Source organism: Parambassis ranga, chromosome 6 (assembly GCF_900634625.1).
Source record: "Parambassis ranga chromosome 6, fParRan2.1, whole genome shotgun sequence".
In the NCBI taxonomy this organism is placed as follows: Eukaryota; Metazoa; Chordata; class Actinopteri; family Ambassidae; genus Parambassis; species Parambassis ranga.
The window spans coordinates 13,339,109-13,366,616 of NC_041027.1; the positions used below are offsets into that span (position 1 = coordinate 13,339,109).

Here is a 27,508-nt window from a genome sequence, read left to right on the forward strand (position 1 = left end):
AATCAAACACCTAATAACCAGAGAAATTGTCATTGTTAGCAGTGATGGTTTTCAACATTCAGAAATTGAAGGAGTACGTCTGAAAAATGGTGAGATTTAAACAAAACAAATGATAAAATTGTGGAATATTTAGCTTTTTAGCTGTTTGCTTTTATTTTGAAGGCGCGCCAACCTCACTTCCTGTTTTTCTCCGCCTGTCTCCGTCCAGCTTGACGCCATTGTGAATCAGCCTTAGACGGAGCGTGCAGGCTGGCAGGCGGGCTGGAGGAGCAGAGCGGCGAGGGGCGTCCTGACAGCCGGAGGACGAGAACCTGTTCACCAACTTCTCAGCAGTTTCACTCCGCTTCTCCACAAATACAAAGTTTACTTCTTCTTCTTCTTAGGAGGAGGAGGAGGAAGAGGAGGAGGAGGAGGAGGAGGAGAAGACCACCTGGAGCTGGAGCGAAGTTTTGGAAGTTGTTTTTGTGTGTGTGTGTGTGTGTGTGTGTGTGTGTGGACGATGTCTGGATCGTACTGCAGAAGTTTGTACCCGTTCAGCGGGGAGCAGCACCAGCAGGGACTGAACTTCGAGGCCGGGGAGATTATTAAAGTGGTCCAGGATCTGCCCGGAGGATGGTGGGAGGGAGAGAAGGATGGAGCCAGGGGGTGGTTCCCCTCCAGTTACGTCCAGGTGCTGGAGGTGAGTTCAGACAGTTTTCAGCTTTCTTTGGGATGAAAACCTGTTTTTAAAGAAGTGTTTTTGCTCCTCTCTCTCTCTCTCTCTCTCTCTCTCTCTCTCTCTCTCACACACACACACTTGAAGATAAAGGCAGCATTGACTGATGCTCTAATAAATAGTTTTCCCGTGCTGAGTTTATCAGATTAACTCCAACCTTCCCAGCAGTCCGCCTGCTGCTGCCTGGCTGAGAGGCTGCACACTTCCTCATTCCACACACATTCCAGTGGAGAGCTCAGGTCTCTGCTCTGTGCGCCTGAATGCTCTTCATGGACACACACACACACACACACACACACACACACACACTGTGATTAACACACTCTGACACCACCCAGTGCTCCGACAGTTGGTTATAATCAGCCTCAGCGATGCCATGTTTTAATCACATCTCCGACTCCTGACAGTGTGATGATGATGATGATGATGATGAGGGACACTGTGCTCCTTCATCCTCTGTGAGTGGAGCTGCTGGGGTGGGGCAGCAGGGTGGAGACTTTGAGGAGCTGAACTTTCAGTTTCAGTGGAGGGTCCGGCTGGCTTTGACCTCTGACCTCTGACCTGTCTGCACTGAGGCTTTGAAGCTCTGAAGGCTCACCTGTGTTGTGCTCCCTTAGTGTCTCCTTGTGGCACATTTGTTGGTTGTTTTGTGTTTTCTTGGTGGTTGTAATGTTGCTCTTCTTGTTTCTTCGGGGTTGTTTTACATCTCTTGTGTCTCTGTCTTGTCGGTTGTTTTGCATTTTCTGCATCCTTGTGGTCATCTTGATTGTTGCTTGTGGTTTTTGCACCTCTGAGGTCATTTTTTTGTGTTATGCTGGGAGCTCTTTGTGCGTTTGAGGGCATTTCTTTGGCTGTGTTGAGGCTATTTGTAGCTGTTTTCTTGTTGGTTGCTTCACATGGCTCGTGTGTGTTTGCTGTGCTGGCAATTGTTTTGCGTTTCTAGACTCTTTGTGGTTGTGTTGCGTCTCTTTTTGTTTGTGGATTTTTTTGCATTTCCTCTTTATTTGTGGGCTTTTTCGCATTCTTGTCTCTTTGTCTTGAGGTTCGTTGTGTATCTTTCTGTAGACATTTTGCAATAGTTTTTTGTGTTTGTGGTCACTTGTGTCTCCAAAAACTAGACGCAGCCCTATTATATGAATACAAAGGAGCAGCCGCAGTGTCTCTGTGTGTGTGTGTGTGTGTGTCCCTCAGCTCGGTGCATGGACACATTTCTTCATCAAACCCTGATCCACAGCCAGATAAGGATTCAGCCTTTAATCCTGTCTACTTTAAGAAACAACAGCGTGCTTATCTGATCTGAGGCGTGACTCATCTCACACCTAGATTCTCATCGGTTCCATGAGCGGTCACACTCGGATGTTTGTGGTGTTGTGGCTACGAGTTGAGTACTGCTCGCCCGCCTTTCCTGCCACTTTGCGCTGCTCTCGGGTGGAACCATCTAAAAATAACCCTGAGTGAAGATGAGGGAAATGACACTGTGATGAAGAGCTGTGGTAGATCATCGATTTGTTTTGCTTGGTCGGTGTGAAACCATCATGATGGAGGGAGGGTTCGCCCTGCACCACCAACTTTATCCCTGTGTTTATGTGTGTCTGTGCTCATTGTGTTACTGCAGTATGAAGTCCTGCACCTCATGGCTGCAAGTCGAGGGAACTCAAACATGTCTTTGAGAAGGTACAAAGACAGAAACCATTAAAAAAAAAGCAGAATGGATGGATTGTGAGGTTAAAGAGCCATTTTAAAACATGCAGTAGGGGAAACAGCTGATCCTGGGACCGTGCTAATAAGCTAGCTAACAACTCAAGGCCGATTAGTATGGGGTTTCCTCCATCTGATAGATCCCGATCGGTATAAATTTACTACTTTGCCTGCTAAATATTAAACACATTATGCCAATTTTTGGATCAAAAAAGGCATCAGCTGCTGTTGACACTCATTGTTAAGAGGATTTAAAGCTTTGCTTCCCTATGAATTGGCCAAATATGCTCAGAAATCGGCCTGATAATCAGTCGACCTCTGATATAAATGTAAGATTTTGAGTTGGAACGTTGAAAAATTCTTGCTTTGTGTGATGATGCAGGTTTTTTTTGTGTGTGTTTCATTTTTAATATCATTACTCCGATGATATTTGACTATATGCTGTAATAACAAACCTTTTTTTTAAATGGCAGCTGGTCACAAATGCACCTCTCATAGCTTCCCAGTTGCACCAAGGAGAGCAGAAGTTTTGTATTCTAGTAAAATTTGTTATTTTAAATAGTCTATTTTAATTATTTGATGATGATGTATTACGATTCCTTCTGATCTGTGTGATGCAGGGTATATCAGTGGGTTAGGCCCCATTTGAAGCACATGTAGGTAATTTTCTGATGGTAATTATGGCTCAGATTACCTCTTGTTTGATAGCAAACACACGGCTGTAATTATCCTATCGTTTAAATCATGATGTGATTAATGCTCTGATGGCAAATGAAACTATATCAGGAGTGATTCTAATGAGGGATTTACCACAACGCTGAGTGACACATATTGAAAGTGGAGGTTTCGTGGCTTTGTGACGTCTGATCAAACACGTGGTGGAGGAGGCTGCCGGGTCGCACCGTGAAATTCTGAAAGACACATTTCCTCATTTTTTGTAATTTATTTATACGTCTAGGCAGAAATCACTTCTTCAGGCTGCTGCAGCCACTTCTATAATAATACCCCGTTCACACTGGGGAAAAAAATCTGGCTAAAGCTAGATCCATCCACGAGAGGTGGATCTAGCCGGATTGCCTCAAATGTGGCTCAGGTGTGAACGCAAATGTGGCTAGCGAATCCGGCTAGCGACATGCTACTTCCGGTTCACGGGGTGCGACACGGGACAAAAAAAACGCACGACACATGCGCACACACGGTCCTACCGCGGCCTGAATGGACTACAAGGCGCCACCTAGTGGTTTGGAGGACAGCAAACACGCTGGATGAAGCCGGATTAAGTGCGGACACAAGTGTGTGCTAGCCAGATTTGAAAATAGGTCTGAACGCATCCAGCTTAAAGGCTGTCTGGGCTCAATCCTACTCTAGCTGGAATGACTTTCTCCAGTGTGAACGGGGCCTTAGTGATAAAGCTGATGTGTGTTCATCACCTTGACTTGGATTTGTGTAACAAAAGCAACAACAACCGTGTCTTTGTTCTACTAATGGCTCCATTCTCCGGGGTATAAAGAAGCATTCAGTCCAGCCGTGTCTCACAGGACAACGCCATGATGTCCGGCAGCCATGTTGCTTTTTTTTAAATTATTTTGTTTATTTTGTGCTCTTCTCTTCTAGTGCATTTCATAATGAATATACATTGTTTTGTAAACACTCGGATATAAAATGACATCTTGTGTGAGGGGACGTCATGTCCAGAGCGTCCGGAGTGTCCATGAAAGTGAGTCACATCGGTGTGTTTGTCTCATTACCGCTCGCTGTTCGCCTGCTGAGGAGGAAAATGAAAAAACACGGTGAATCGTATAGCAGCGATGATGGTTTTTATTGAGCCTGGAGTTTGAGGATGTCACCCAGGACACACATGAGAGTTTTCATTGGCTCAATCAGTCAGTCAGCCTGCTAGTTTGAAAATAATGTGTCCGACACCCCGCCGTGCTCGGAGCAGTCATCGCCGTTTCCAGGCAGATGTTAAAACTGTCTGTGCTGTTGTTGTTCCATCATTACATGAAGTTATGTCTCATTACTCTGATCCATGTTTCTTTATGTGAGTCAGAGTTTTTGTTTTTTTCCCGATCTCTGTTCTACTGTTTCTATTTATTAACAACAATGATGCTTTCCCAGGTCCATAAATAACTGCAGATTTCTGTGCTCAGTCTTTGGATGAAGTGCTGAAACACTCTCTAACTGCCAGCTGGTTGCAGCTTTTCACTGGATCAACAGTGGCAGGTTTCTCAGAGCCTGTTGGCGTCCATGCAGTGATCAGATCCTCATCCAGATCCGCACTTCAGACTCAGAAAATTGTTGACTTTTATATTTTTCCCACAAAATGATGTTACTGGGAATGGTTGAAGAAAAGATAAACAAGTGCTTAGCCTAGCTTAGCGTAGTCAATGGAGTTCAGTCTATCTTAGGACCCCGTTCACACTGGAGAAAGTCAATCCAGCTAGAGTAGGATTGAATCCAGATAGCCTTTAAGCTGGATACGTTCAGACCTATTTTCAAATCTGGCTATCGCACACGCATGTCCGCACACAATCCAGCTTAATCCGGCTTCTTTGTTGTCCTCCAAACCACTAGGTGGCGCCTCGTAATATACAGTCTGTTCAGGCCGCGGTAGAACCACGTGTGCACATGTGTCGCTTGTTGTTTTGTTTTGTTTTTGTTGTTTACATGCGGCTTTTGTACGAGACCCGGACACTGTCCCTGTGAACCCGGAAGTATCACGTCGCTAGCGGGATTCACTAGCCGTATTTGCGTTCAGACCTGAGCCAGATGTAAGCCAATCCGGATATATCTGGATACTGCCCGAATCCGACTCTAGCCGGATTGATTTCCCCAGTGTGAACGGGTTATTACTGTGGTCAATGCAGTTAAGGTGAGCAAAACAACACATGCTCTGTATCTGCTGGTGTGAGTGTGTTCTCCTGTATGTGCACACGTGTGTGTCTGTGTGTGTGTGTACACTCGTCGAGCTGCTGAATTGCAAATGCATGACCACGTAGAGACAGAAATGAGATGCTGCTGTGCAAATAAGATAAATAACAATAAAGTTTAATTAGTTTGTTTAATAAAACCTAATAACTTCGGTTATGATCTGCCTCTATATAGAAAATAAAATGGACATGACCTTCTTTAATGGTAATGGAAACACTGCATTCAATGCTTGACACACTCACACACACACACACACACACACTGGGTTATATCCTTTAACAACTCAGGCGGGAGGCAGCCTTACACTCTTGTTGGCCATATATGACGTTACAAATCAGGCCTCCTCCTCATGCAGTGCTGCAATATTAACACAAGCCGTTAACATGTAATAGAAGAAGCCCTGCAGCCAGGGCCATCTGGAGAAGGAGCCCCCGTCCTTCATGGAAACACAGAGCGGGTCACCATGTCGTGCTCCACTGTGACTTTACTCTTCCACTTTAACAAGCCAGTGATGTCTAAGCACCGTGTAATGTTGATTTCTTCTTTAATGTCAGGCTTGTGTTATTATTATAGCATCATATAGTGTGAATTACTTACAGCTCTGTGCAGCCAGGGGGACTACTGTAAGCAATTTGCAGCAGGCTGTAAATTATGGAGAAACCCACTTTGTCTCCGTAATGCTTCAGAGCCAGATGTGTTTATTATGAAACAGTAGACCTGCGAAGGCTCCGTGGAAGGGGAGGGGAGGGTGGCTGCTAGCGGAGGTTTGGATGGTGATTTAGCCTGGCATAATCCCCACAGGGTCAAAGCGCCACCGCCGCTGTACAGCCAGGTGTTTCCCCTGTGAGCTGGAAAACTAACACCACCCCTCTGACGCTGATGTCATGCTGAAATATAGTCATAACGTGTGGAACTGCTAAATTCACCCACCTCATGGGCACCTCTGAAAGCACCACGTTAACCACAGTCTGTTGTTTGTTTTGACAATGCAGAGGAGAGACTTCACACTTTCTGTGGGCAGAGCTGTCATGGAGGGTAGAAATAACACCTCAGCTAAAGGCAAAAGGAGCAGCAGCTTGCTTCTGGAGCAGTAGTGTAAAAGGCGTTCGCCATTATTTTTATTTTTAGCCTTTTTGCAGCGGTTAAGTGAGGTTAGAGCTATTTAGAGTTAAACTTTCCTATATTACACAGAGGTTAACTACAGAGGAGTCAGTCTCAGTTTAAACTGCTGGGAAAACTCAACCAGTATACGGTCATTGTAGTTACTGTATCAGGTTATTGTGTCTAGCATAGAACAACCTGTGTGGGATCCCTGTGAGGGACCAGGTGCCTCCCTGGTGCAGTGAACGCCTAGAGCGATGCCAAGGACGGGGGTCAGAGTTCAGCTTTTTTTCCACAGAGGTGTGGCTTAGCAGAGCTGGTGGGTTTATATTATTGATTGTTTTATGTATTTAATGGTTGTTTTTAGCACATTTATCCACACCTGGTTGGGTAAAATGTACATTTTACATCATACAGTTTTATAAGTGTGCTTCTACATTGATGTAGAATGGCCAAACAGCACAAAATGATAAGTTGTTCCTGTAAATGTGACGCAGTCTCTCTGTCACCAGTGTGTTTTTCAGCGGTCCGAGTTACACTGAGGACAGAGAGGGCTCTGTGAATTAGATTATCTATCAGCACACAGCATCTCTGCTAATTATTGTGCCTGCTAATTTGCCAGATATATCCTCTCTTCTCACCAACATCGCCCAAGCCTGGTTAGAGGAGTGAGTGTGTGCAGTGCACAGCTGCTGGAGAGCTGCGGTTCCTGGTGTTTAGGAGAGTTTAAGAGTTATTTAGAATTTCCACCGGATGTTAAAGTAAACACTGAAAGTCAAATGTTGAGTGCTGAATGTTTCCTAACATTCACTTTTTTTTCCCCAGATTGTGGTATTAGCAGGTTAAATAGTGATTCACACTTTGGTGGGGGCATTCCACCATGAACGTGTGGTGTTACACATTTACAGCTCAAGTGTTTATATCATCATTTCCATTCCTTAAACTTGAAAATAATCTGTAATCCTCCGTTTGGGTCCTCTCTCCCTACATCCCCCCTTAATCCAATGAAGGTTATTGAGCCCTGTTCTAAACTGCTTTAATCCCATAAGGCTCAAACATCTGGATTAACCCCTCCTTCTAGTCTGATGCTAATTTTTTTATTATTTATTATTTATTATATGTTATTGTTGACTGGACAAACACAGACATGGTTGGGTGCAAAGATGGACGATGTTTCAGCCTCATCGTCCATCTTTATTTACAGTCTACGGCTCCTTATGTGTTACTTATGGTCATGCTCAAAGCTGGGGTGAAACAACTAACTGCTGCTGCTACGACACACAACCAGGGACTGTGCAACACACTGCTGTACCTCAAAGGCTGTTACACTCTAACGTGGCGCAATACTTGTGCAACCACAGAAAAAAATAAAGTGTGGAAAATGAATCAGAAGCTACTTTGAAATGTTACTAAGTAATGATTCATCTCCTTGCTCTCAGAGGACAGACGGAACAAATAGGAGGAAGAACTGTCCTAATACTGAACTGGTCAAAGTTGTGCTTTGATGCTGAGATGCTGAGAAATGGGACAAGATGGAGGAAGTCCAGGTCCGAAAGGGAACCCCCCCAGTCAATCAGTTACTGCTGCATACCCAAGAATGATGGTGTAAGAGGCTCTAAAGGAGTCTGGAGTTGCAAAATTCTGCTCCATAGAGAGCTGAGTGTGTGTAGCCGTGGAGCGTTGGACTGACGTGCTGCCATATCTGATCCTCAGAACATAAGCAGGCCTGAGCAGATAGCATCTACAGCACGCTCCTTCTCATGCAGAGTAGTAGCACTGTGAGGCTGATGAGAACAGGGCTTGTGAAATTCACATAAACTCGGAGGGGGCGGGATGTAACAATAACAAAACAGGCTTTGTTAGCTGTACTGAAACACACACACAGGCGTTGAACAGACAGTAATGACTGTGTGTGTGTGTGTGTGAGCATATGTACAGTATCTATGTGTGACTGAGTGTGTGCTTAAACACGCATGTGCGTCCCTCGTCCTCCTCCTCCTCCTCCTTCGTCTCCTCTGAGAGTGTCTGAAGTGTCTCTACATCTGGGAATGTGGCTTCGCTTCAGGCTCCCACATCTGCCCAAACCAAAACAATGTCTCCCAAATAAAGATACGGTCCACAGCCCCTCTTCTCCCTCCCTGTCTCCTCCTTAAAGGTCTTGTCCTCCACTATTCACTCCAGCCATAACCTAACACATTTTTCCCTTTTCAATCTGGTCGTTGGCGGCAAGACTTGGTGCATGTGTGAAATGTGAGTGATCCCAGAGGGTTAGGAGGTCAGTGTTACAGTCTCCTCTGAGGCCTGTTGATAACAGTGGTGATGAAATTGGACTGTGAGCATGTCTTTGTTTGACATGGGTCTCCGAAAGGGTAGAAAAACACCACAAATGCAACACGAGTCAACAAAAATTTCTGATGAAACAGTGCTAATAATGAGTTTTTAGTAGCTTAGTACAGGGCCACCCCAGGGAGCTCCGATTGCCTACTTGATTTAGCATGTGCTCATAAACTGATACCAGCCGACACAGGTTCTGTCTTCTCCCGATCCCAATCACTCTGGACTGCTCAAACAACAGTGCTTCCTTGTATTGCATCCATTTTTTTATGTATTTTAAATAGAAATGCTGGGCATTTTATGGATAAATGCTTGTGTGAGGCTATGGCTGCTGGTGACCATCCAGAAACTGAGCTGCAGTTTTCTCAAAATTCTAAAAACTACTTAAAAAAAAGGACTCCGCTCACATTTTGCTGTTACCAACATGTTTTGCTGTCAGCACCTGGTGGTGTTTTCCGCCATCAATTGTTATGTTCGGCCAGCGCATGGGTAAAAACAAGGGTGGAGATACCACAGCAGTGTTGAACAATATTGTCACAGCTTTTCTGATGGTGCTAGATAGTTTGGTATGTTCATGGTGTTGTGAATTATTTTGCGTTCTCTACTTGCTCCTGGCTCGCAGGGCGGATCGGGCACATTCTCACAGAGACGTTAGCATCAGCGGTTTGTTGAGTGAACTTCCAAAGAAACCCAGGATGTGCAGACATGACAGTGCGGCTACAAAAAAGGGAAGGAGGAGGTATTTATGAGTGAATAATAGGAAACAGACACTTCCCCTGTCACACCTTTGTTCCCATGGCCCTCTGACACATGGAGGTGGCAGATGCCTGCCTGGATGGTCCCCTACATATCATCATGAGAGGCTCTGTGTTTGTGGCTTTGTGGCTTTAGTATGTGTACAGCTGGGATCTGTTCATGTGTCCAGTGACTGAACACTGTGGCAAAGCAGACAGAATCTATGTTTGTTTATTGATTTCTTTCAGGAATCAAAGTGAAGATGTGATTAGCTTTGCTTTTCTTGTATCTCACCATCATAACATTGGTGTCGTTCTTCACATGCTTCATGTTTTGTGAGTCGGGGCAGACAGACTGTACACTTCATGTCGCCCGTAACCAGTTTCCAGTCAGACAGACAGATTAACACAGGCGTGCCAAAGACCAGCAGCACCATCCCCACCTGACAGCACCAGCAACATTCCATTTTTTTCTTCACCAGCTGCACACAAAGACTAAAACGAGGCATATCGTGATACCAGAAATACTGAGCACCACCTTCACCATGTCACCAGTGTCTGTTTTATGTTGCCTTCATGTTATCAGATCCGTTTACATGCACGAGGAATCTTTAGGATCAGGTTTTACAGTGTCCTCTGCATGCAAACGGCTTCTCAAGCAGCTTCAGCAGCACGCTCCACAGTCGTTCATTCATCCTGCAGAAACATTGAGATCAACCTCAGGGCCATTAAAAGCTCTTTTATTAAGCTAACAGCAGTACATCAAGTGCTGTAGTTCCTCGAGGTCCTGGGCCAGTCACAGTTCACGTGTCACTTCATACTCAAGGTCTCTCCACCCTGAAGCTGGACAGCTGCTCGGACAGACCTTGAACCCACACTCTCAAACTCTCCTCTTCCCAGATCCAGATGTTTCCACCGGGGTTACCAGAGGTCAGCTTACACACACACAGCAGGGGGTGGGGTGGGGGGGGCAGGAGTGGCCTAAAAAAAGAAAGAAGAACTTTTCCACACACAATAGTCTTTCTAACTCACTCATTCTGTTACAAATCAGGAGGTACTGAGTCACTCAGGCATGTGAGAGGACAGCTCAATCTTAATCCAGTCTGTTGAAACTATGTAGTCCACCTCCTCCTCCACACAGCCAGTGAGTGGGTGACCATGTGATCTCAGGCAGCGACAGTTGCATCTGATGACTCACCTGTTGAGGACAATTGATGTCTGTGTTGTGAGACCGCAAACCTGCAGAAAAGCTGACGGACGGATTCGTCACTGAGGCTGACGCTCGGTGCTGGAAGCCGCTCCCCGTCTGTACAGCATGAAATAATGACACTGAACAGGGTTATTCCGTATGTTCCCATGGTTCATGTTGATTTTCAGATCTTTGTTTCTGTCCTTACCTTTTAAGTGAGGTCAGTTTTTCAAAGTAAGAGTCTCTGCTTTGTCATGTTTTTCTCACTAGAGGTTGCCCACAGTATGAACCTCCTTTAAAGTCTATAAAGCTGGAACTCAGGCTGTTAAATCCAGGTGAAGGGGGGTAACTTTACTACACGCTCTTATTCCCTCACTGACCTCAGTGTGAGCCTGGCTATTTTATTCAGCAGCTTTTTCCAAAGGGAATTTAACAAATTATTCTTGGTTTTCCAGGCAGGGAGCCAGTGTCACTGAAATAGAGAGACCATGAGGTATTTTGTTTTCCATAATAAGAGATGCTGCCTGTGTTTGGCTCTGTGTGTGTGTGTGTGTAATCTGAAGAGTAAAATGCACGGATCTGTTTATAACATGAGGAAAGTATTTGCTCGGTCAGTTGCTTTTTTTTTGAGCATCGTAAACATTTGAAGTATTACTGTGCAAATCCTCTTCAGCTGCAAGGTAATGTTGACAAATACAAATGTTATCTGAGGCATTTTGCTGCGGCCAAGGGATTTATGTGTTTGATATACATAAATATGTCCCTGATTTTTAGAGATATTGTGCAAGACTTTCCTCTGTTTATTTCTATTTTATTTTTATTACGCTTGAAACCTTAAATGAATCCACATTTCAGCAGCTCAGAATTTGTGGCTAAAACTAATATTCCTCTTCTGATATCTTATCTTTAGCATTCCCAGATGACAGCGGTGATAAATAATCATGTTTGCGCTCACAGACGCAGCAGCAGCAGCGATTGTTGTGGTGGCTCCTCAGTCGTCGCCAGGCTGTGATGAGGCCTTGTGTTCTCTGCCAGGGGCCATTCTGGCACGCTGCGAACGTGGAGCCAAAGACAGTCTGGGGTTTAGAAGGTTAACCATCTGGAATGGTGCATTATTTAACGTCGCATATGCTGAGACAAGCTGGCTCTGAGATTCTTCATGCGTCCCACCACCACCACCACCACCACCAAGGTGTTCCCATTCTCTCTTCTCACTGTTTGACAGTTGACTGACAGGAAGACGAGTTTCAGAGCTTTGCTCAAATCTGTGCATGTTTTAAGAGAGGAGAAGCGGCATTTTAAGGCTGAACTGTGTCAACAACCTTAATGGTCATGTCCAGGATTTTTTGCATATTTATCCGTGTCCTTCGGAGCTGAAGCGGCCCACTCCCATCTGTCTCTGCCTGCTTCTGAGAGCCGTGTCTGAGGGAAAACAATACTGTGGTATCAGCTTACTGATAATGAACCAACAGGAAAGCAGCCAGGAAATGCAGAGAGTCAAATGATATCGACTCCGAATCTGTGTTGGACAAACAAAGTTTGATATGTACACGGTATATACCTGTCTGTTGACTGATCACTGCGATGCCTCCGATTGTCTGTGTTTAGTAGCAAAGAGCTGAGAGCTTCTCTCTGACCCTTTAACATCTATTTCATCGTTTTCACCTTAGTAGCAGCATCTTGTTCGGCTTGGAGACATGTGTAAGGGGCATCTCTCTTCCTCTGCTGTAACTGTATCTGTGGTCTGGCAGCCATATTGACTTTTTTCTTCTCTTTCTGACCGTGTGCTCACGTCGTTCCTTCATGGGCACGTTGTTTATGCATTGTTACATCCATGACCACGTCTCCCTGCTGTGGGAAAGTTCTGGGCTATCTGCTTTTTCAAAGACACACAGAGGACAAATATAACATTGACCGCTGAGACCATTCGAGAGAGAGAGAGAGAGAGACGGGGAGAGAGAGAGAGATGCTGTTGGATAGTGTGTAATTACATGCTGTTGTAAGTCACCAGGGTTTTGACATGTGTTCATACTCTCCAGTTCTGTGGGAGCACAGAGCTCTGGGTTGATGCCTCAGATTCTTTCAAAAGAATACTTGCCGCCATCGATCAACAAGAGGCAGAACATCTTTGGAAGCTAGCACTTAGCATGTTTGTGGGGAGACAGAAAAAAATCAAGCATCCTACTAAGCACCCTGCTAAGTTTACTTGAACAGGATGCTGTCATGTACAACACATACCCAGCTGTGCTAACGGACTTTAGCTAAATCCAGATGTTTGGGTGTTTTCGGCAGGCTAGCTGTGAAGCTCACATGCTTTGATTTCTGCTCTATTGTTATTTAAGTGTATCTACCCATCAGTTGTGCTGCGGCTGCTGTACAAAGCACCAACATCTCTGCAGGTTGAAAGCTAAGCATGCTAATTTATGGACTTTACACTTATTTCAAGCTTAAAAAGTCTCCATGCCGACTCATTTTCTTTGGGTTTGTGGAGGAATCTGAGCTTAAATTGTTCAGAAATGGCGTGTACTGGTTTGTCTTCCCCCTCTCAGTGTATTTGGTTAAAGATGTCATAGCATTAAGTTTCCTTGCAGTTCCTGAAATGAACCTCGTCATGCCAGACTTTCATGGATCTCAGTAAAACAACCGGCGCTGGAATTTCATCTGGCTCCTCAAACAGCATCTCCACAACGTGTTACAACAGTCTCAGCTCATTGTTTCCCTGCTAATCGGTAGCAGATGTGTGCAGTTTGCCTACACGCTCTCATGTGCTCCTCAGCTGCATGTTGTGCTCCGGCTGGAGCAGTTTGTTGTTCTTTTTGTGGCAGCGGCAGCGGCAGCGGCAGCAGCAGCAGCCTGGTCCGCTCAGCTATGATGTCATTGGTTGCTGGTTGTGAAATACTTGAGGAAATGAGAACCTCATTGAACTCAGAGGGCTGTGCATGTCTTCTGATTCAGTGCAGCCCTCTGAGCCTCCATTTCTTTATCTTTTATCGATTCATCTCCAACACGTTATGTCACGTTAGGACAACTAATCTGCTTCATGATGATTGATGTTTGTTGCTTGTTGTGTTCTGACAGAGGACGGCATCTCTGAGCCAGCTGCCCGTGGAGGACCTTAAAGACCCCCTGCCTCCTCACTGGAGGTGCTACATGTCTCCACAAGGACGTCAGTACTACGTCAACACCGCAAACAATGGTAAGAACAAGTGATGGATTGTGGGTAAATATTTAGTTCAAAGCATTCAGTGTGCTTTATAAGCAGCGATATTATACGTAGCAGCAGTCTAACATTGATGACTGGCTTGGTACGGTGGAATATTTAACCTGGAAAACCCAGACTCTGGGCTCCCAACAGCTGCTGGGGACGGACACACCTTTCACCAAGCCTGATGATGAAGCTCCTCCGCTTCATGCAGGAATCATTTTAACAACTTTATAATTAAAATATATACAAAGGGCCAATCCAAACCAAGAAAGAGGTTGTTTATTACTCAAAATATCTACTGATTGTAGCCCAGTGAGGCCTTGAGATGGATGAAACACCACTCGTTGAAGGGTGGAGCTTCGGATGTTCACATAGAAGCGGCCTACTACCTCATCTCGCCTTTGTTCAGGTGAATAACTGAGGGTTCCTTTGGTCTGCTGTCAGTCTCTCTGTTCCTCTATCAGAAGCAGACACTGATGTGTCACTCTTGTTTTGTCAGCAAATTTAGGTGAATTGGCATCATTGCATGAAATATGCAGAGTTAGCCATTTGCAGTTCCTGTTTATGATTCACCCATGTACAATACAGACAGCTGACAGTGCAGTACTTTCATTGTAGACGTAGACTCTCATCGATGACGAGCGGAGCTTCGTTTTCTCCTAAAAATGATACCTGAACAGCTCGATCCGAGTGTAACTAAGTTAGATGTTGGCTCCGTGTCTGCAGCAGTGATGGTACCACTGAGAGACGGCATGTATCAGGGCCCTTCAAGGACTGATGCTGCAGATAGTGGCTTGTTTCTGGCAACACAATCACCTCTCAGTGCCTCCCTGACCACACACAAACACACACGCACGCTGGCATGGAGACAGTTTAATACCCTGTTTCACAGCAGCAGAGCTGCTTTTTACTGTCCCTGAGTGAACTCACTGTAAAACCTGACTGATGATACTAATATCAGACCCTGACAACTCAATTACAAGGTAATGACGGTAAAGAAGTGTTTTTCAGAAGCAGCGCTGACGAGTCACATGGACGGAGACACAGCAGAACTTTTTGTCCTCACTGTTAGGAAGTCTGTTTAACACAAATATGAGGTTTTATTCTATCCTCAATCCCCCAAATATGACCTCCACCCTCCTTTCATAGAAAAGAAGAGGCCAAAAATGCTTTTATTTTGAAAAATGCACCAGTACACATTTGTGTAAATCCTGTGTAAACAAGGTAAACTTGATTGCACTTCTTAAAAGAAGTAATGAGGAGAAGATGGCGTCTTTTTTCTGACATGCCAGTGCACATATGCGGCTTTATTTCGGTACCATGGATGGAGGCGGAGCCACATCATCCATCTTGTGTATACACAGAGTTGTGTAGCTGTTCTTCTTTGTGCCTGCACCTGTATCCACTCATGTAACTGTGACTGTGGCCTAGCAGTCACTTAAGAGTGTAACCAGCTTCACATCAGAGCTGTTCACATCATGTACGCCTCTGATCATGGTTGCTGCGGTCAATTCGTGGCCATGAGTGGGACTCTAAAATTAACTGAGGGCTCCACCCAGGCACGAGACCAGGAGAGAGTCGCTCCTCCTTCCTCTTCCTCCTTCTCTTCTGGGATATAATGAGGTGCTTCTGTCAAAAAGCTCAAAACAAACCAGACTCTCTGGGATCTTTTAAACCACGCTGTCTCTGTCTTCATGTTATTCGGCAGTTTCATGTAGCACCTGTCTGCACCGACAGAAACGACACGAGCTGGAACCAAAGAGACCCAAAGTATTTCCTGAGGGGACTTTTATTTTCACAACTTTTTTTTTGTGCCCATCGGCACCTCATAACAAAGCAGATTTGTTGCTATGGTGTTGTGAAACTGGCCTCTGAGGGCACACACACACACATGCTGCACCACAGGCTTGTGGTTCTGTTCAGTCCACCACCACCACCAGCACTGCAGCTGTTTCCAAACAAACCCATCTGATAACATTTTCCTAAAAACAATCAGTATTTATAGCATCTCCGCTGTTTTCTCTGGACTTCCCTTTGGTTACGCTAAAGTTCAGCTAGATTAGATACTCTGTGTGTGTGTGTGTGTTTGTGTGTCTGCATCGCCATGGTAACAGAGCAGTGTGCGTGGGTGAAGGCGGCACGTCCGTGTGTGTCATGGCTTGTTGTTTTATTTTTTTCCTCCGTGTGTTGTCGTCTCCACTCATCCCAGGAACACACACTCTGCAGAAATCTATAATAATAATATATATAAAGATGATAAAATACTGTTCATTATGAATAAAACTAGAATAAATGGCAGTGGATGAAAAAAGAGCAGTAAAAGTTTAATTCATGTTTCCATTGCACTTTGTGACATTTTGCATGTATGAATAGTTGCATGGTGTGATACATAATCAATAATAAACGCCTATAATAAAACAAAAACAACAGAAAAAGTAAATAGCTGCACACACCTGTGTGTGTTTGGGGGTCCCACTCACAGTGTGACTGCTTTGACTGATCCACACCAGAGACAGGAGGCAGCTAAACACACCAGGGGACCTGTGTCACATGGTTATTATGAATAAAATATATCAGTGTGGAGGCTAAGTAGGCCATATAGGAGCTCTTTCAGTGCAGACAGTCGGCTTGATGTGGGTTTTACTTTGCTGTGTTTTGTTTTTAAACCTGCCGTTGTCTCTTTTTTCACTCTACACATCTGTTACCATCAGTGAATGAATGAACTTGGTGGAATGTGAAAGGCTTTTCACGTTTAAGAGCCCGTCCTCGTGCAGCCTGAATCATCAGACGCCTTAACGCTGTCATTGATATCATGAATCCTCGTCATTAAGCCCCACATGGAGCCCTGAAAGGGTCGGATAAGCCGCTGCGCAAATGTTAAAAGTGAAACTAAAACTGATCTGACGTGGGTTGATATTCCATAATCAGGACTGTCAGAGTAATTTAAGATGATTGACGACTTTTTAGACTTCAGCTCCTCTGTGACAAGGCGGCTGATGAGACTTGCTCTGGAGGAGAAAGTGCCACAACTGGAGAAATGATGCATTTATGGAGCCAGTTGCTTAGAAACTCAGGTGTTACACAGTTTAGAAAACATGTGAGATTTTACAGCTTGTCATAAATATAGAAAAAGCTGCTTTATTGATTAAAAGAGTCCAAAAGAGCACATGAAAGTCCTAAGTTAATTTCAGTTTTTAAATGTAATACAGATTGATTTTTAAATGGTGTTTTGACTGTTCTCCCTTGTCATGTCATAATAATAAGCAATTTCCCCCAAGCTAAGAAGATTACACAACATCTTTCTGTATTAATGTCCAATGTTTCTCTGAGTATTGATTTGTTTATGACGAGCTAACGCAGAGGGATTGATGCCGGCGTCGTGCATCACACGTGAAGACCGCTGCCAGTCATCCCCTCCCTGTGTGTGTCATTGGATCTGATGGGCCTGGCTCCGTCGGCTCCCTTCTGTGATTAAAAAACAAACACAGAGACAGCCACTCAAATAAAATAAGAGCTCTGTGCACAGACGGGGACATGAGTGTGTCAGAACACCAAGAGCAGCACAGATTGTTGTGTAGCTGCAGTCAGAGCGTCCATGCTGACCCCTCGTCCACATCAGAACTGGAGCTCAGAGCAATCTGATGATTTGCAAGAAAACAATAAATGGTTAAATTGTGCCACAAGTGTAGCTTACCCACATCTGCACAACAGATAGGCAGGTCTTTGCAGTCCTTGTGGCACAGCTTCCTCCACTTTACACCAACCAAGAGCTTGGTGATGGACCAGGAGTGTATCATGGCGTCTTCCCCGGTCGACGGGTGTAAGGGATCAGTGAAGTGGAGTCTGAGTCTGTTACCTTGGGAACACATGGCACCAGGATGTGAGGAGGGCGGTGCGGTGCGGTGCTTTGGACCTGCCATTCACCCTTTCATTTTCACTCTGATGTCTCTCTTTCGGTAAGATCAAGCTCCCTGGCACAAAGCAACAAGGGTTAAGCAACAATTTGAGGAACATCACAAACCAGACTTCCTCCAGACTTCCCACATCTCAGTCCAATCCAGCATCTGTGGGACCCGATCACTTCCTTGTATCAGTGCCCATGAAAAGTTACACAAGTGTGGCAGCTTGTTCTACGTTTCTAATGTCCTTGTTTTTGCAGAGACAACGTGGGAGAGACCATCCAGCGTACCGGGGACCCCCAAGAACTCCTTCCGACACAAGAACTCGCTGCCAGCAGGTATTTATCAGTTCATCTCTTTCACTCCAGCTTCCTCATGTGTTGGTGCCCTGGGGCTGTGAATTCTGTTAAAATTCCACAGTGGCACAAAGCACACACACACACACACACAGAGGCAGACACTTCCTGTGACTAACTTCATGTGAAGCCTTAGAACTGAGGCCTCCTCTGTCTCTTTTTTTGGCCCTGCTCCTAACGGCTGACAACCAGAGAGAGCCAGTAAGGTCTGTGGGATGTTTTCCACTCTGAGAAGTGGTGACGTGCTCTCAAAAGACGTCCTTACGGAAAGACTCTCTAATCGAAGTGTGCATTTAAAAATAATAAAAAAAACAAAAGATCAGTTCCGCCGCGTGAATTTTAACAGACATGTTAAATTTTTTTTTGCCTCCTGCCTGTCTTTATCTGTCCTTGTCTCCCCCTTCCAGTGAATGGATTTCACTCAGGTGGGAGTCCCTTGCATCATGTGGAGCATTCACACCACAGTCTGGTCAGGAAGAGCAGCACAGAGCCGCAGGTACAGCTGTCTGATTGTTATTCTTTCACCACAACATGCGTTTTAACAGGTCGGACGTGGGTTTGTGTGTGATAGGAGTGCAACATTAAAGTGTTATTATCACCGCAAAAAACACTTTCATTAAATTAGGTGAAAAGTGTTGCTAATTATTACTCGGCTTCACTACAAAATGATTCTTTTAGCTCATTATTTAGCTTATTAAAGTGGTGGTAAACAGTCAGTGGTGAGAAGGGTTTATGCTAATGTTTAATTAGCCTTATTGAGCCACTGAACTGCACTGTCAGGTTTAAGACCCCATCAGTCTTTAAAGAAGAGCATATTTGCCTTTTGGACTACATGAAATTTGGTTGTTTATTTGTTAAATAAGTGCTTCAGCAGCACGTTGTGGAGAGGATGGAAGCTGTTCTCCAGGATCCCTGCAGCTTAGACAGCATCCGTCTGTCTGACGCTGCTGTCAGGGAGCCCAGCTCCACCCCCACAGCATCATCACAACATCACTGGCCCGTCAGATGAGCTTAGTCTTATAGTTTGTCTTAATATTATCAAAACACCCTTCAGACATTGGTTAATAGGTTGTTTTGGAGTCTGCCCCCAGAGGCTGCTAGGAGAACTGCAGTTTATGACACTTCATCATGGGGCCGCCGTAGATTTTAATGTATGAACAGTAAATAACACTGCAAGAAAAACAGCAATAAGCCTACAAATATATCCTGGTTTAAATCCAAGGTGAGACATCAGGCTTTTACTGCGTGTGCTTTAAAAACCAAAACAACTGGCTGAAAGACACCGAAAGGGAATTATTGTGCTTTTGTCATTTGTTAACTTAAATATATACAACTGTCAGGATGGGAAAATAATGATGCTCTGTTCTCCCCCCCTCTCATCATCATCATTAATGGAGATGCTGATGGCAGTTTGAGCAGATTAATCCCTCCTACAGTATCTGCTCCCTTGATCATAATTAACCAGGCAGCCGGCGTGCAGTTCTACATGATCCACCCACCACTTATTCACTCCTCTGCACACACACCCAGTCATTGAAAAACTGTAAACATGCATGTGCTGTTTGTTTGTTTACTGCAGAAGCAGAGGTGTCAAACTTCAATACTTTGCTAATTTAGATCCACACACACACACAGATAAAGCAAACCATGCTTTGCTTTGCTCTGCAGAACTATCCTCCCATACTCTGCACAGCAACACACACACACACACACACACACACACACACACACACACACCAGCAGCAGGAGCAGAGAGAGAGAGAGAGAGAGAGAGAGAACACCAGACATACGCTAACAGCGCTCGCCAGGAAAACAACTGTGTTTATGTGTGTGTGAGTGTGAGAGAGTGACAGTGTGTGTGTGTGTGTGTGTAAGTCGGGCAGTCATCTCTGACATGGAGGACGGAGGTTTTGACGGATCGTCCTTCTTCTCTCTGCAGAGTACAGGATCAACGTCGCCCACCAGGAAACAGAACAAGGAGACCACGGTCACGGTGAGTGGGACAACTAACGGGGAAGTCCTCCTGCTAAGTTTGCTAAGAGTGTGTGTGTGTTTTTTTTAATCAGTTACAAATCCAGTTACACAGATTTAACACACATTAAACCGTGTATGTGTTGCCCTGTCAGTGTTGTGTTGTTTTTTCCCATCTTGGGAGAAGTGCTTGTTTTTTTTCAGTTGCTAGTACACAGATACACAGTGACATCATCCCATCCAGTGTCCAGCTGGATTTTGTTCTTCTGTTGCATCCTGTTTGGCCAACAGCAGAGGTGCTGTTGTTGCCTTATTCTGGTTTTTATTATTATTAGTACATTTAAAAGACAGAGAAAGAGGAGCTCATCTCAGCTTCCTTAGCAACCAGGCTGATGCTATGTGATAAGCAGATGGTTATAACAGGAAACATGAGAGAAGAGGACGGCTTGGAGATGTTGTTACTATGGTGAAAGGTGAAGGTCTATCCATGTATCTATCTATCTTGGGAAACAATTAAGTTTGAAGGCATCCTCATAATTCGCAGGACACAGCTGAGTCCTGCAATTTATGAGTTGCCATGGTTACAGGGATGCTCTGTGGCTGCAAGTCGCTTCTCAGGATTGCACCGCTTCTTAACGGCTTCGCTAGTAGAAGGTATCGCAAAGAAAACTTAATATCGGTTGGACGGACGTTTCCGCCATGTCGCTCTGGTTCCAAATCCAGGTGGAACTTCTTCATTGTTTCCAGTGTCACATTATAGTCACACTACACCTCGGTTGCATGGCGCAAACATCACCGCTTCCTGTCCTCTTTTGTAGCGAGGACATTGAACATCCCTGCAGTGTTGTTTAGCCTTGTTAGCCACATTATAATTAAAGCATTTAAATTGATTAATATTTTGCATTCTGGGAAAAAAACGTCAACATTGTCTGTTCGCAGACCTTGTCGACTTTGTGCTGATGGAACAGGAAGTGCTAAAATGATAGCACATTTCTGGTTCTTCTCTTCTGTGGAGTAAGAATGGGTCTTCGCTGTCTTGGAGAGGGTGTCTCGATTGATGAGGGTAATGAAGGTCAGGAGAGAAAGTTCTGGAATAAGTGTGTGTTTGTGTGTGTGTGTGTGTGGATGCTAACAATCTGAGCCTTTCATTGGCCATGGCTGCCCTCGAGGGTCAGTTTTTAAAGCCCTGCTAGCTGTCAACCTCTTGACCTCCGCAGTGATTAAACAGGAAGCCATTCCCTCAAACAAATTATAAGCTTCATAAGCCAAGATACGGTTGAATTAGAGGACATTTTCTTCTTAATCCTGCCATTTCAATATGAATATCGGCTCTGGAAAAACCATCATCATTTGTAAACTGTGCATCCTCGCCGCGTGCCGTTTGCCTCCTGAAGTTAATAAATGTGATGGAAGATAAAGCTCCTGCTGTTTGTCCCGGAGTGAAACCTGGTGTCTGTCTGCATGCTTTTATTGTGAAGAGACGTCTCTATTTTGTGTGTGTTTCAGGACAAAGCTCAGTGTTTGTTGCAGCTGGCATCAGATTGTCTTGTACCTTGAGTCCATACCGAGATAATGAAAAAAGAAACTTTGTCCATGTTGTTGTCATTTTGCGGGTCGAGCAGTGTGCGTTGTGTTATAGAGCTGAATAATGCATCCTAAATAAACAGCCAGCGAACCACAAAGGACAGTGTGCAAAGAGAAAAGTGAATGAACGATGCTAGAAACATCTTCTTTACCTCGCCGTGTTCTCGGAGCTGCACTGATGAGTGTTGCCAAAGCAACAGAGGGCAGACTGCCTTCAGCGCAGACGTCTTGTGTGTGTGTGTGTGTGTGTGTGTGTGTGTGTGTGTGTGTGTTAACTGCCAGTCAACGCAGCGGAGCACTAACAGGACTGGTGTACAGCATAGTGGCATCAAAGTGAACCATCCCATTAAAACTGCCCTCTGACTCTCTGTGCTGCAGATTAACTGTGTGACGTTCCCGTTACCGGCCTTCATGCCCGAGCAGCAGCTGCTGAAACCAGATGAGTGGAGCTACTGCGACTACTTCTGGGTACGTTTGCCACCATTTAATCATCAGTTATTTTATACAATTGTTCCAGAGAAGTGTGCCATGTTGCATGAACCTCCACTTTCCCCAACCTGCCTCCTTAGGAGTCAGGTGACGTCCAGTGTAATCATATGTTCTATTAGTAACCTCGTGTCATGGACGTGTTTTTTTAGTTAGTGGTTGAAATTTCCCTCTCTGAAATGGCGCAACCCTTCAGTTACATCATCACTAGGTTTTGATGGCTTTTTGGCTTTTGTGAAACACCCTCTGACTCAGTAAGATGCCCTAACCCAGACCATAATATACACAATCATGGACACCACAGAGCAGGAAGGATGCAGCGTAAAAGGACTCCAACAATAACAACTGGAGAAAAATAAATGTCCTCTGCTGACACCTCCACTCTCTCCCCACTATAAATGGCTAAATGAACTTCCCTCTGCATCCCTGTGAGCAAAACCAACACCGGATCCATTTCATCTTTCACCACGACTCCATATTTATCTCATCCGAGCCGCCCTGCACGCTGAGAATCAGCGACAGCTTTAATAAGATCCAACCCAACGCGGCAGGATGATACATTACATGTAACAGGCCGGGCCGCAGCCAGCCAGCTGGCCTCTGCTGCTCTGTTTGGACATCTCCCACCCCTGCAGTGTAATCTCTACCAGGTGTGGTTTGTGTGGGGCTGCTGACAACACAGGAGAAAGTGATGGCAGAATCAGGGAGCGGCCCGTCACTCTCAAACCTCCTGATTCTCCAAACTTTATACGCACTGATCACAGGACATTAGACGCCTTAAAGATCGTAATGTGTCGCCAAAGTTTTGTAGAACTGTGCGCTGCCTTCCTGTGCTGCTGAAGGCATTTGCAGCCAGAATGTGTAGCAGTGACTGGGGTGCTGGTAATGTGATACTGAGCTCCCTACACCCTTTCTACCTCCATCCAGAGTGTAGCCGGCACTCATACACTCACATGTTATCAACAAAGACAAAAATCCTCTCTGACGAATGACGTCAGATCAAAACAAAGTGGTAAAACTGTCACTGTACAGCTAAAAGTGGCTAAGATGCTAATAAAAAATATGGCTGCTAGGTAGTGTGCAGTTGATTTAAGCTTTGATTTGAGCTTTTGTGTTTGGAAATTGTTGAAACATTTGATGACAGCCAAAAAAACTGCTGAAAGGAGCTAAAAAAGGACGCAGAGGAAAATCATATTAACAGCATGTATTTATGGATTTTATAAATCGATAAATGCTTGTTTAAATGAGCTGGTTTAAGCCATCCCTGACTGTTAACTTCATGTTACCCTTGATGTTACCCTAGTCACTGTTGTGTGTCCTTGGGCAAGGCACTTTACCCGCATAGCCTCCAGTGTACTCACTGGTGTATGGCGCTCTTTGCTGGGCTGCCTTAAGCAATTTCCCCATTGTGGGACTAATAAAGGTGTCTTAATTTAATTTAATTTCTTAATTTCTAGTGTGCACGTTGTGTTTATGTCGTAGACCGATAAGAAGGACTCCCAGGGCAACGGCTGCATCACAGGATTCGAGGTTTTGCTGCAGAAACAGCTGAAGGGGAAACAGATGCAGAAAGAGATGGCAGAGTTCGTACGAGAAAGGTATCTGCGGTGTGATCTGCTTTCACACTTCTGTCCTTATGGTTACCATGAAAACCATCAATAAAACAAACCATTTCCCCTCTTTCTTTCTTATTTGGTGCTCATTCATGTACATCAGAGCGTTGCACAACACAGGAAACACACATGGAAACTGTCAGAGTTGCATAAAAGCTGTGTGGTAATCAGACTCTGTACTTCCCTCTTAGGATAAAGATAGAAGAAGAGTACGCCAAGAATCTCTCCAAGCTCTCACAGATCCATCTAGCAGGCCAGGAGGAAGGGTGAGTGGCGCTCACGTCACAGGAGAGCTCTGAACTGTGTGGTTTTAAAGGGGCGGGCGGAGATGGAGATGATTGACAATCTGGGAAAATATAGAAATGCCTTGCATGAAAGCAATAGAATATATAACGATCATTTTTATTTAAAGGCACAGTCCACCCTAATATAGGGTTTCGTGTTTTTAGTTGTAGAGGTACATATTTGATTTTGGGGTGAACTGTCCCTTTAAATGAAGGTTTTTGTGTCAAACAAACGCTTCCAGCTCTTCAAACAGTCTCTGCATGATGTTAACATCATCATAAATTGAGTTTTTGCCCCTTTTCTCTGCCCAAAAAGCATTTTTGTTGCAGCAAAACTCCCTCACTGTGTTGAATTTGTTTTATATATTTTGCTTTTTATTAGGCCCATAATCCTGCATTTTGCTTGGTGCAGATTACAGCTAATTAGTCTGCCAATTAGACAGCTCGTCTGTGAGCGAGGCAGTCAACCAGGCGAGACGTCCCGGTGTGAGTCTGGGTCTGGAGGCCCCCCGTCAGTGATGCTGTATTACAGAACAGCCTCGCTGTAAACTACTGGATGCTTTGATCTCTGTCCTGCAGCAAACTCTGGCTGTTCAGAGGGAGCGCAAAGAGAGAGAGAGAAAGAAAGAGGAGGAGGATGAGGGTGAGGGTGGCGAGGGTTAACACTGCAGGGAGAGTTTGCAGCTCACTCCTCTATTCTCCTGTCTGACAGCAGAGAGGACGTCACGCTGAGAGCAGCTATTTGTCAGATTCACCAAGGTAACATGGAAAGTAACAGGAAGCTGAGAGGGACACGAGGGCGCCACCTACGGCAACTTATATGTAATAAGAGATTCCACAAGGAAACAGTGACAGCGCATAGCAACACGACAAAACACAGCACAGCCGTGCACGTGCATGCAAGAGAAAAGCAGGGGAGCAAGAACACTTCCCTGTGGGACGCCGGTACTGATGGTGTGGGAGCTGGGAGTCTATTGTGCAGGGGTGGTGCAGCGAGGGTCCAGTGGGTTGCTTCAGGTGGGTTAAGTTGGAACAGATGTTAGAGAAAACACACACAACTTTGCAAATAAGTGTGTAAACCCAGTTTAGCTGGGATTACACCCCCTCACCTGCAGTGTTAACATGCATATAAGATAAGCCCACTCCATATTAGCCTGGTACCAGAGAGTGGGATGGAATTGCCCCATATAGAATCCAGATTATGCCAGCCACAGCTCAGCCTGCCCACACCCACAAAAGTGCAACACAATACTCTCATTATGCTCTCCCCTCCCGGGCCGGCCCTGTTGTCAGACAGGACAATCGCTGTTTTTGTTGTCCGGTTCCTACCATCCTGACTGGCCGCAGCCCAGAACCAGCCATCCATTTACCCCTGAATTTACCATTTGTTTGGTAGAGACGTGGCTGTGAGGCACATGTGATCACTGTCAGGAGATGCTTTTCCCTGAGATACAGGATTTTGTCAGCAAATGATTGTCTGTCACTGGAGAATGTAAGACTGCCGGCAGATGACAGATGTAATTTATTGAGTGTGGAAAAACATTTGGAGCGGTGCAGGCTTTGACTCCACGTCTCCTTTGTTTAAATGTGTTTTCAAGGTGTGAGCACTGGTGGAGCTTTTCAGCCTGACCTGAGCTGATTGAACTAATTGCCTAAAATGTTCAATTCAGCATGTTTTATTGAGTTGGAAGCGCAGCAGGGTCACTTAAAAATGTTCCGCTCATAGAATCCTGAATGAAAGGTTTCTGTTATTTTGTCCAGATGATCAGTCAGTCCAAAAAGAATCCATCATAGTTCTCAGTGAAAAGTAAACCACAGCCAAACATAAATAAAGCTGGTTAGAGCTGATACATGTTGGTGAGTGTAAACACGGTGTGTTGCTTGTTTACAGACTCTTTGTTCAGCCATGGTGGTTCCATGTTTCAGCTGTCTCCTCTAACCAACCCGCCGCGGTTTGTTGCGTGGAACATAAAGCGTATCAGTTCAAGGCGCTCGGGCTTTCATTCTGGGCTGAACACACACATGCAGGTCTCTCATCTGAGTGTTGCTGTTGCTGCTGAGTAAGCACATGTGTACAGACCAGCCAGAAGGGCTGCAGTACCTTTTGAGCTTTTAATATAACATGTAGGGAAATGGTTTGTTCGGTTCTGCAGAGAGGATTAGACGACTTATTGTGATATGTTTGTCTTTTCGCTGGTGTAATTGGCTGTGAAACGGCGATGGAGAGGCAGGTTGCAGGTTGCCAGACTTTTACCCCGACGATGACAGGAATGTTTGGGATGTCAGTGTGAGGGAATTCCACACATGTCTTCCATTCAGAGCGCTGCTTTTGAAGTGACCCGCTTTACCCATAAAGGCTGTCAGTCCAGGACCGGTAGGCCTGGTGCCTGCTGGGTGATGGTTTTACAGTCCTTCCACTTTCTCTGCGCCACACATTCCGTCAGCTGACTTCAATTAAATGTTTATTTTCAAAATAAAACAAGTCTTCTCCGTTCGACTGCCCCCCCACTCCCCACTCCCCCCCAGCTGTGCTGAGAAGCTGTGGAGTCGTCTCTCATGTGCTGTAATCATCAGTTGAACTGGCTGTGGACCTCAGCTCAGCTCTGCAGATTTACCGGTTGCCTGTGTGTCCGTGAACTTTTGCACTGACTGCTCATGAACCCTGTGTGTGTCTGTGTGTGTGTGTGTGTGAGATAGGATTCACCCTCCATTTCCTTGACAGCTTCCCTGCCCTCCCTTGGTGTAAAACGTGTGTGTGTGTGTGTGTGTGTGTGTGTGGGGTCCCTTCTCATGTAAGTCGCTAAACACACACAGACACACTCTCTCCCTCCTTCTTATCTGCTCACAGGACTCTCGGGGAGGCTTGGGCCCAGCTCAAGAAGAGCCTGGCAGACGAAGCTGAAGTTCACCTAAAGTTCTCCTCCAAGGTAATTTATCACGCTGCAGGTGGCAGCTAATTAGATATGAAGCTGGATTTCCTCCTCACTGTATTTACACAAACTATCTTTCAACCCCCTAAACAAAGCTGTTTATATAAGCTCTCCATGCTGTGGATAATGAACCATAAAGCTGTAATACAGCTCCTAGATATGGCGATGAATGGATTTACACCTCCTGCATTTACCCACGTCAAGTCACGTTTTGGGGTGATCTTGGGGACAAACCAGGGCATCCTTCAAAATAAGAGCATGCAACAACAGGAATGGCTGTAGAAAGTGTGCTAAGAGGAATTAATAGGTTTAAAATAAGCAGGAAGTGAATAAATGGTGCCACCAGTATGTTAAAATCGAACAAAATAACACACTTTTTCAAGGCTGGAGATTAAGAAAGTTTTTTTTCTGCTGTTTTCACATCTCTTTGTGGTCTGAGGAGGATTTGCTGCATTTAGGGGAAAAAAACCTTTTAGCT

At 45.0% G+C, this 27,508-nt stretch overlaps 2 protein-coding genes across 2 annotated transcripts in view; one reads left to right on the forward strand and one right to left on the reverse strand.

Annotated features, from left to right (window-relative positions):
- The first annotated feature begins 499 nt into the window (after window positions 1-499).
- gas7b (growth arrest-specific 7b) overlaps window positions 500-27,508 on the forward strand; it is a 34,649-nt gene continuing 7,640 nt past the window's right edge. The window contains exons 1-9 of the mRNA XM_028408209.1: window positions 500-679; window positions 13,781-13,898; window positions 18,067-18,144; window positions 18,570-18,658; window positions 20,102-20,155; window positions 22,096-22,185; window positions 23,686-23,801; window positions 24,008-24,082; window positions 26,949-27,027. Of these exons, the coding sequence (XP_028264010.1) occupies window positions 500-679; window positions 13,781-13,898; window positions 18,067-18,144; window positions 18,570-18,658; window positions 20,102-20,155; window positions 22,096-22,185; window positions 23,686-23,801; window positions 24,008-24,082; window positions 26,949-27,027 (879 nt within the window). The remainder of the gene's footprint in view (window positions 680-13,780; window positions 13,899-18,066; window positions 18,145-18,569; window positions 18,659-20,101; window positions 20,156-22,095; window positions 22,186-23,685; window positions 23,802-24,007; window positions 24,083-26,948; window positions 27,028-27,508) is intronic.
- LOC114437469 (putative uncharacterized protein MYH16) overlaps window positions 14,455-27,508 on the reverse strand; it is a 48,361-nt gene continuing 35,307 nt past the window's right edge. Inside the window, exons 25-26 of the transcript XR_003670911.1 lie at window positions 25,990-25,994; window positions 14,455-14,465 (exon numbers count right to left, since the gene is read on the reverse strand). The gene's annotated coding sequence lies outside the window, so the exon portion shown is untranslated. The remainder of the gene's footprint in view (window positions 14,466-25,989; window positions 25,995-27,508) is intronic.